Source organism: Malus sylvestris, chromosome 7 (assembly GCF_916048215.2).
Source record: "Malus sylvestris chromosome 7, drMalSylv7.2, whole genome shotgun sequence".
In the NCBI taxonomy this organism is placed as follows: Eukaryota; Viridiplantae; Streptophyta; class Magnoliopsida; order Rosales; family Rosaceae; genus Malus; species Malus sylvestris.
This window is the reverse complement of record NC_062266.1, coordinates 32,057,402-32,068,009: the sequence shown is the minus strand read 5'-3', so window position 1 is coordinate 32,068,009 and position 10,608 is coordinate 32,057,402. Positions and strand designations below refer to the sequence as shown.

Below are 10,608 nucleotides of genomic sequence, written 5' to 3'. Positions count from 1 at the left end.
ATGGCGAGAACAAATCTTTGGCTGTTCACCAGCAGTCTCCGTGCTCATGTACTCTAGTATTGTTAGCTTTTGCCCAACCTGTAGTTTTTTGTTGGACATATGTCACATTTTTAATCTTCTGATTAATAGACTTTCTTATAAAAAAGTTATTTCGTACAGTTTTAGTATGTGATATAAATATTTATATTTTGAAGGAGGTGGTGGTGTAAAATTTAATTAAACACCAGTATACTATTTTTTGGTGATTTGTACCTTTTTTTGTACAGTTGAAAGCAGCTCCATCACCGGCGGTGAAGTAGGCTCTGTAACCATCAATCCTAACCTTTCAAAGTTATGACGCAGCACAAATGAATTAGGGTTGTTTTTTGTAATAAAAAAAATATTCGGGCTAATTAAACCAGCTAAGAACGGGTCACCTCAGACCTGTGTGTGATAACTGTAATTAACATATTTAATTGAATAGTGAACACATCAACACTCTAGATTATACTTGATTAAGCTAATGCCAATGACCTTAAACCTGATGGCACCTCTTTCTTTTCTTTTAGATCCAAGAGCATGAGATGAAGGTCATGATTTAATTTTTTTTAAAAGGATAACAATAGAGAGGTTAAATTTGTAGATAAAATTTTAGAAACTAATGTATTCCTAGCATTACCCTTGCTCAATTGATGTGTCTTATGTTGCCTGACAATTTTATTAAACAAAAAACAAAAAAACAAAAAAGATAAAAATCTTGTTGGATTTTTCAACTCAAGTTTAAGAAAAAAATGCCTCACATAAAAAAAGAAAAGAAAAAAGAGCAAACAATAATTAAGAAAGACATTAGTCGCACATTTTGCAATAGCAGTTGGGGTTCTTCAAACTAAATGATCACAAATACATTTACAGTGCGTTTATGTAAGGGTCATCGAAACAAAAAAATAGAATTGAATTTCGATTACAGAAAACTCTGGTGTTTACCAAATATTTAGGAATCAAAATTTGAGGAATCATGCATATTTTGGAATCCAACTGATTCCCTACAATTTGGTGAGGGTTGAATTCTGTGTTATTGGGGAATCAGAAGGAATTTTTTCTCCCCGTTATACCCTCATTTATTTCTAAAATTTCAAGATTGCTCTTCATATTACCCCAACACCCAATTTTGTTCTCTTGGCAAAAATAAAATAAAATAATTAAAAAAATTCTCACAAAGTTAAAATAAAATAAAATAAAGTTTTACCAAAAATATAAATAAGTAAAAAAATTAGCATATAAAATAGACTATTAACTAGGGGTATTTTAGTAGTCACATTGATTTCTATTTTGATTCATATGAATTAGTAAACAACTTATATGGTTCAATATTATTCCTATTCCATTTCTTAAAAAATTTAGTAAACCGTTTCCAAAGGATTTTGATTCTGATTCCATCCAATTCCAACTCCTTCTCAAATTAATTCCTTTTCAATTCATTTATCTTATTTTGTTTACTGATTAGTAAACTAGATACTATATAAATGTGATATTAGGGAAGGAATTCAGTCCATGGTCTCATATTATTTGTCTTTTAATTGTTTGACCCATGGTTGGGATAAAATATTTATGAGACTATCCTGTTTCACCTTCTCTCGCAGAGAATGGGAATTTCGTTGCTTAATTAATGGTACATATTATCAATGACGTTCTAATGAGGGTTAAATTGAGAAATTTCATCTTAGTGTTAACTTTAAATAGAGGAATGAGATCTCACCAACTATCAATTTGTCGTGTACATCAGGCTATCAGCCGTCCCAAGCCCAATTTAATAACTAAATGTGAGCTCTTAAGTCCTCAACATTTCTTATTAAATATGGTAACTGTCACGCCACCTGGGTTTTCGACCAAGTTACAAGTTACATGCATAAAACTAGCAGCTGTGAAAGGATATAGTTTATTCATAATTAGGTATATTGGACCTTTAGTCTAGAATTGGGCCTTTAATCTGAAAACTTATTGGGTTTACGCAGGCTCTAAGGTCATTGGTACAATATGGGCTGGGGCACGACAGCACGAGTTTATGGGATTGTTCAAAGGCAAAGATCTAAAGAAATAACGAATTCAAAAATTGTACAGAGACATCATAAATAGAGGAAAAAGAATTGTTAGCTTTCTGGATATAGTTTGGTCAATGGGCACATAGGCTAGCAAGAGCAGTAATCGGCCGTCAACAGGAGGCGTGGTTCGAGGAACCACCAAAACTTAATCACCGACATTTTCACTGAAGATAACTTATAGTGATTTGTATTGCTTTCTCTCTATAACTAAGGATAGCTTTCAAGTTAATGTGTGGACGTTCTTTTTCTCTTCAATCGAGTTGAAATTTTCGGCAAAGTTCTTATTGAGACTCATATAAGCACCATATCTTCAAGGTTGTACTTATTCCACTCTCAATCATTGAATATGGTTATTTGTTTAAAAAAATGATCATTCAATTGTTTACTTTCCAATCTTGACTAGTTAGTGTTTTTCGGGGGGCTATTATGTAACTATACATTATGACGATCATAACGAATACTACAATGACCGTGATCGTTTGAGTGAAGCAAATAAGTTAGAAGAAATATAATATTTTGAATTTATATTTCACCTATGTTTATGATATCTTTATTGTGGGTCACAATTAGGTCACAATTAATTAGTCACAAGTATTGTAAAAGAAAGATTAAAAGATTGTGAACGCAATGACATTAGTTCAAGCATGTAACCAAAACTGCATCACATGAGAAATAATGAGTTTGATCTTCTGGTTGATCAAGTATTTTACTTTTGTGTCAAACATCATATATACTGAAGTATCCACCATCATCATCATGTGGAGCTCTTTGTTTATGTCATTGGTGGGAGGCTTACAAATTAGATGATCGCTTGAGTGAAGTAAAAATTGAGTTGTTTAATTGTTTGATATGCTGTATTTCAAACATATTCAAATCATTGTAGCTTAAAAAAAAAAAAAAAAAAAAACTACTTCGTTTTACTCAATTTTATTCTCAAATTTTTTTAATCGGGATTTATTGGAACTTCAAAATCAACTTCAACTATGTTCATCATTCAAATAATAAATTAATTTTTTTTTCTCAATTGTGAAGAATTAGCAGTCTTGCGAAATAAATAATTTTCAGCTTACAAGATCAGCATTATAATCGTAAATCATGACCTTTGCAAGGGTATTTCTAACATCTTGGTCGTAATAGAAGAAAGTATATAGAAATACGGCAGTAAACTCACCAGCTGCTGGAAAATCATGAAATGAGCCATGCGGTCCAATTTGAACAAAATAGTTGAGAAGATGTGGTTAACGAAAGTAATTTTCATTTTGAACGTATGCAATCTAGCTGAAACTATCCCATCTTAATGTGAAAACAAATACACATGCATGGTAGTTTGGATATGTTACGATCATATGTTGGAAGTTGAGACTGTATTGTGCATAGGTCATGTCCTAGAATATTTGTCCATGTCAATACAAATAAAACCATATATATATATATTCACACCGCGTCGTCCTTTAACAATCCGAACGGTCTATTTTCAAGTTACACCTTTTGAATCATCCTTGCAAAATATTAGTCAAATCTAAATATTTGAGACATCTAATTGAGTTCAAAGAAATAAACGAACATTTTGTTCTATAAGAAACAATGAAATTTCATTGTGATTCACAAGGAAAAAGAAAATCATCAAATAAATCACAACCCGTATACAACTTTATATGATGGATTCTAACGTATGAGATGGATCCAGCAATTTAATTAAACAATAATCCATGCACAAGATCTTAGAGAACATCTACTGGCCAGTCGCGATAGTTTGGTTTGTCATGTGTTAGCTTAAGATCATGAATGGTCTAAAATTTTATATACAAGTAACGAAATTTTTGCATGAATTCTAGAATTTATGCAGCAGTCTTGCCAACAACTTTATCCAACTATGATTTGCTTACAATAGATATAATCACAAGGAAAAAGAAAAATCATCAAATAACTCACAACCCTATCCAACTTTATATGATGGATTCTAACGTATGGGATGGATCGAGCAATTTAATTAAACAATACCTACTAAAATAAGTCACGAAATTTATTTTGTTATGTTAGCTTAAGATCAATGGTCTAAAATTTTATATACAAGCAATGAAATTGTGCATGAATTATATAACTTTGTGCAGCAGCAATTAACTTAATACCATCTGTCCATAATCTTTATAGTGTATCAATTCGGCTATAACTTAGTAAAGATTTCGACAGTGAGGTGATAAAATAAATAACGAGGCTGACAAATATGAGAATTGTTTGTATCATACTTCATAAACTTCAAAATTATTGAGAATTTGTCAACTTTGTACTTCTGAAGACTTATTTAAGGATTCATGTTGAGGGACCCCTGCCGAAGCCCGTGAGTTACTTTCCAATCAAGAAACCAATCACAACACGACACATGTCAACGCCAGAATAAAACTCCTAGAGTCCCACATCAACCACAGATGACAACATGAGACTCTTCAACTATAAAAGGAGATCATTGTCCCACAAGTAATCCAATGACATTATTCTACTTAATCTATTATTATAATTTACTAGTGATAATTTGCTTAAACCTTCGAAACATGTAAACTCTACCTTATTAATGAGAACTCATCTACCTTCATGGACATAACCAAACTTAGGGTGAACTACATACATCTTGTATTTGCTACCCTATCTCTATCTCCTTACATATTATCATCACTTGAGGACCAAAGCAACCTTGTGAAGGTCACACCTCATTTTACGTTGTTTCAAAGTCAACAAGATTTTGTATATCAACAAGAATCAAAAGGAAGACTATTAATTGCTATGAGTACTACTTTCTGTTATTGCATGAACTAATGAGCTCACAGTATATAAATGTACTTGCAAGGTTCTAGATAAAAGCTTAACTAATTTCATGGAAATCACGTTCCAGAAAGTTTTGCGTTTTCTAAATAGACCTTGAAATCGTTTGTCTTAAAAGAAATTAAGAATTGCATACATATTAAGAGTGAAACATCAGAAATTTCAGCAACAGGTTACACAAATCACAAATACAACCAAATCATCCAGGGTTTTGCTGTAATCAAGGGGAATCAACATTGCGAAGGAAAAATTATATATATACTTCCCTGGTAATTGAAGATCTTTGGTCACCCAGAATTGCAATAGTTATTTAATTTCAGTTGCAACTCAGACAAATCCAGACATGCCAAATCGTTGCCAACCTGTGGATTGAAGAAAACGCACTGTGAAATTTCTTTCATCTGTTCTCATATCATGATTAATCAGATGGTAATTAAGATTAAATCTATGTCTAAATATGTACCAGACATATCTTTGAAGATAAGTCCTAATCTAATTGTAATCAAAAGGAACGAGAAAACACCTCACACTGAATGTTGTGAAACGAACTTTCATTTACTCTGGTGGAAGCACACCCAACAACACTAAGGCCTTCCGCAAGCAATACTTTGAGCACTCCCGAAAGAGGCAACCCTTCCTCCTCGCCGCAGCTGCTACTTATCACAACCTCCACTGCCCCCAAACAGGTTGGGCGAACCATGATAGAGTACTTAAGAAAATCGTGACCCGAACTTTCATTTTCGAGACCAAAATCTTTAGAATCACATTCATACAACTTTTTAATCTTTTCCTTCTTGGCATTCAGTTCTTCAATCTTCGCCTTCGTGTGATTTATATAATTGACGGCCTCATTCATGTGCTCGGTGATTGAACGTTTTCCCTGTAACCCCAACGCAAAAACCCTAGAAACATTACTAATCATCTATATCAAGAAATTAAAACAAAATGCAATATATCCTTTTAACCCCAGGACAAAACCTTAAAAAAATCATTAATCATCTAAATCAAGAAATTAAAACTCAGCCCACAAAAGAAAATTACAGAAAAAGAATATGAGTAAATATACAGAGGTTGATCTCGATTCTTAACCTTGATCAATTCACAGGGGAGGAGGGATCGAAGTGATGAATTAAGAACTGCCATAAGCTGTCTTCTTTGGCGTTCGTTGTCCCTACGCACGATCTTCCTTTCAGTCTTACCATCACTATTATTTTCTCCAGTATTACTGGAATTAGGTGATAATATCATATGTTGTTGTTGCTGCTGCTGCTTGCCTTTTCGCATTATCTTATTACGGGATGGATTCTTCTCCTCTGGAAAAACCTCATGACCCCGCATTAGATCTTGTACTTGCATCATATCATTATGGTGGGAATCATCAATAAAGGAATTCTGGAATACCAAATCTTTGCTTTGATCATGATGATATGAATTAGGAAACATTGAACCAAGACTGAATGATTCGCCTGAGAGCTCCAAAGTTTTAAGGTTGTTTATGTGACTAGCTAGGGATACGATTGGTAGGGCAAAGAGTGATTTCGCTTGGACTGGAGGGGCTTATTCGATATATCATTCCTTAATCTAGTGAGGAGGGGCAAACGTGGCATTCAAGGTTCGGAACCGCATAATAGAGCTTGCATATTATATTTTTTGTGTGGAGTACACTGTTTTCACTTTAGTTTTGAGCCAATTATGGCCCATTCATTTTCACATTTGGTGGGCCACCGTGTCGAAAGTCGGTAGGCGGTGCACCGAACATCGGATGAGTTCAGACCACGGGCTACCAAACCTCCACATATTGGGAGAAAACGTGTTTTATTTAGGGAAAAGAACTTCCTTTTATGGGCAAAACATAAGGAGAAAACTTAAATAGGAATTTTCTTGTTCCATCACAAAATATAAAAATAATGAGTTAAAACATAACATGTAATATTTCAGGTTTACGATTTTCTTAAGAAATAACATGTATGAGTTAAGACAAAAGAACCTAACTTTTGTTAAATTAGCTGGTAAAAAGTGTCACAAAATTATCTTAACTAGTTTTTACCCAAAAAAATAAAAAAGGTTTATCTTAACTAGTCAATTTAACTTAACTCCAACGACATTGTGCAATGATCTAAATGCTCTATTTAGGCGCTAGTCGATTGACCATCACGATTAATCTCTTTACGTTTAAAAAATGTTAAAAAAAAAAAAAAGATGCCTAAACTCGTCTAGGCAACCGCCTTCCCGGCTAGACTAGGCATGCTTAGGTGGGTCTAAGTGCGCTGGGTGGTTTTGTGACATTTGCTTGCTTATTTCTTTTATTTAAGAAAATGGCTTAGGGTAACCATTTTCACTTAGACATAAAAATAGATAACTTTCATTTTGTTTGTTTGTTTGTTTTATTTATTTATTTTATTTTTATTTTTGAAGAAATGCATTTTTTGCTTTTAATACATTGTAAAACCTCTCATTTATAAGTGAAGAGGAATATCACTAGACTGTAGTATTAAGTGATACTTTTTTATATATTATATAATAAATATAATTACAAATGTCTAAGTCTCTGCCTAGGCTTCGCTTAGTCTCCTAAGCACAAGGCCCTATTTGCCGACCGACTGGCACATAGGCCCCATTCAGGACCTTAATTTTTACAAATCTTTAATATTTTAGTTGTTTTTCACGAGAGATGTCTTTAAAGGAGAGAGAAAGAGCTGAATAATTGGAGTGTTTAATATAAAATTCTCCCTCCTCCTTTACAAGTTTATGGAGTGATTATTCATCATGTTAGTTTAAAGCGCTCTTCAGAGCATCTCGAAGAGTAGTTATAAAATCAATAAAACTCTATTTTAAATAGTCAAATGTAAAAAATCCATCTCCAACACACTCTATAAAAGAGTTTCTATTAAAATGAACATTTACTCTTTAAATTTATAGAGCAATAGTTCATAAGTCAATTATTAAAAAAGAGTGGTGCTATGTCCACCTCAATATCTTATCTTCTCTTCTCACCCACCTTATATTTACACTCACTATAAAAAATGAAAAAACAAAACAAATCTTTACCCACCCACCGTTATTTCCAAAATAACCCTGGCTGTCAAAAATAAATATCCTAACAAAATTACCCAACAACTCCAAATATCACCGCCCCCAACATCCAACGCCTCTCCTCGGTTGCCAACCTTCGCAGCACTACCATGTTTCGAAGACCGCTCGGGTACCCATCTCTATCGTTTCCAAATTGTTCCAAAACAAATACGATCGAAGTTCAAAGTGTGGAGGATGAAAGGTTTATGATATTATTATTATTTTATATTAAATCCCATAAGGTTCAGAACATAGCTATATTAATTTATAGATGTTCCAAAACTATCCTGGTTGCAATTCTCAACATTTTTATCTCACTAGGAATTATAACAACTGGGTAGAACTCTAACTGAAATGTTGAATTTGTTTATGAACTGTAACAACAATGTACTTCTCCCGACAAAAGATTTGTAAGCTTCCTGTTCGACAATTCCACTCGCTTCTGGACAATGTTAGAGCCGTCGTTTCCCACGATCTTGTTCTTCGACATACTCATCTCCTCTGCTAAATTTTCGGTCTCTTCTTCTCCGTCAATGACTCGATCGAAGCAGATGTATCTACCAAAGCTGCCTTGTTCATTGCCTCAAACATTTTTCTTTTTTTTTTCCTTTTTTCATTTATGATTTGTCAATATAACTATTATTAGGTGTCAATATATAATTGGTTGGTCTTTAGATCTTTGAAAGTCATTTTATACAAGGATAAATTTGTTAATAAAATTATTATTTTTAAGTAGGTGGGTAGATAAGATACTGAGGTGAACTTAGTAGCTCATTAAAAAATTATTAAAATTCGGATCTGTGAGCAAAAGAGAAAGGAAAAGAGAGAAGATGGTTCCAGAAAATGAGTAGATTGGATATTTTCTTTTTGAAATGATTGGTAATAAAATATTCGAAGTTCGTTAAATAGTGTGTTGGAGATGAAAAGTAAAAGACAAGCTAAAGGAATTTTTCGATACTGTTCACTCGCTATAGTGTAGCAAAAATTAACTAAAATGCGGGAAATACTCTTAAAGAGTCTCTTTGGAGCAAGGTTTCGTTAGTTTTTTTTTTATACTAAAATAGTTAAGGTAATATTGTTTTAAAGACTCTTGAAGATGCTCTAAATACTGTAAAGACACAAGAGCCTTGCCTTTTAGTCTTCAAAGGTATCATATACGTTGTTTCGTTCCTGTCATGTGCTTTCCATTAAAATATGAATAAATTTTATGACAAATATGTCCTCATAGATTATGAAAATGACGGATTTAGATCCTCGCCGGATCCCTTCCCTGGGGATCCTAGAGATCAATGCACACAGACCGTTGATAAAAAATCGTGCAGTCCCAATTAAATGCTTTTTATATTTTTTAAAATAAAGCAGTCTTGTTTTGCATAAAAAAATTGTGGCCGCACGATTTTTGATCAACGGTTCATGTGCGTTGATTCCTATGATCCCTAGGGAGAGGATCTGGAGATGATCCAATTCCAAAAATGACTATCATATGTAAAAATTTGGTATTTCCTACTTAGTTTCCCATCTTTACCAAACATAGGAAAGAAACTTTGCGTTTCCCTTCCCTCAGGGAAAGACATAGGAAATGATTTCTCATCAATTCCTTTCAACGTACCAAACGCGCTTTAAGTGTCAATTTATTTTGAAAAAACTCCAAAGTGTTTAAAGACAAAAATTACATTGTAATTAAGTGGTGGATTACTTGTGGTTCAAAGCGTCTTGAGTTCAAATTAATCTTCCTCTTTAAAAAACCTCAATAACGTATAACATCAATTTTTAATATTACCAAATAGTAGTTATAACAAAAGCCTATTAAACCGAAATTTAAGGTCTCATAAGAAATAAAAACTAACCCCAGGATCTTAAGGACCGTCTGAAAATGTTTCTGTAAGATGAAATTCCACTAAAAAAAAAACCCTTTTGCTTAGAAATTTCACGTTGAGATTTTGTGCGACTTTAAGTACCCAAGTATATTGAGAAGTACCCTATCGAAAACAACTCCAAACAAAAAAACTGTTATTTGTTTGAACGCAAAAAGCCAAAAAAAAAGGTCAAGTCCTCTTCAATTATTACCGATGGCAATTGGCAACAATAAGATAAAGCCTAAAGTCTTCGTCAATTCTTATTTGCTGTCGCCATGTTTAGTTCCATTAGGGCATGTGTTGATGTATTTCTGATCAGTAACCTTTTACTAAGCAACAAAGGTTGATCTACCAGGGCAGCACAACCCTGCAACATGACCTACGACAGCCGCTAACGCATGCCGAGCACACCGGCGACTAAGTCTGCAATTATTCATCAGGTCATCAAGCTAGGGTTAACTAAACAATAAAGATGCGTTCAAGGGCCAGGGCCCTAGTGTGTGTGTGTGTACATATAATATACATATCTCAATCCTCTATTTCCTGAATCATACTAGGAGTACATTTTGAATTGAATTATCACTCTGTCCAGGAGTTGGCAACAATGCACAATACATACATGAAGGTGCACACTACGTACTCACTAGTAAATTACTATAAAATTGCATTAATTTAAACTTGTTGAGCCACCGTTAATTTGTTAATTAATTGTTGTTGAAAATTTTAGCACGTGTTCCTATAAGGATGGTTGTCATATTATAACCAAGATACGGATATTATTAGGC

General features: G+C 33.4%; 1 protein-coding gene across 1 annotated transcript; it reads right to left on the bottom strand.

Moving 5' to 3' along the window:
* Positions 1–4,987: 4,987 nt before the first annotated feature.
* Positions 4,988–6,515, bottom strand: LOC126629447 (transcription factor bHLH118-like). The gene is made up of 3 exons (XM_050299484.1): positions 5,985–6,515; positions 5,419–5,775; positions 4,988–5,257 (listed from the first exon to the last, which is right to left on the bottom strand). Exons 1-3 carry the CDS (start codon positions 6,336–6,338, stop codon positions 5,183–5,185), a joined length of 786 nt encoding a protein of 261 aa, XP_050155441.1. The 5' UTR covers positions 6,339–6,515; the 3' UTR covers positions 4,988–5,182.
* Positions 6,516–10,608: the final 4,093 nt, after the last annotated feature.

Bases quoted from the DNA above. Each gene is read 5' to 3' on its own strand.
- LOC126629447 (XM_050299484.1), bottom strand. From the start codon at position 6,338: ATGTTTCCTAATTCATATCATCATGATCAAAGCAAAGATTTGGTATTC. The intron at 5,776-5,984 runs GTTAAGAATCGA...TTGGGGTTACAG, and splicing joins TCCCCTGTGAATTGATCAAG to GGAAAACGTTCAATCACCGA. The intron at 5,258-5,418 runs GTGTTTTCTCGT...TTCAATCCACAG, and splicing joins TTCACAACATTCAGTGTGAG to GTTGGCAACGATTTGGCATG.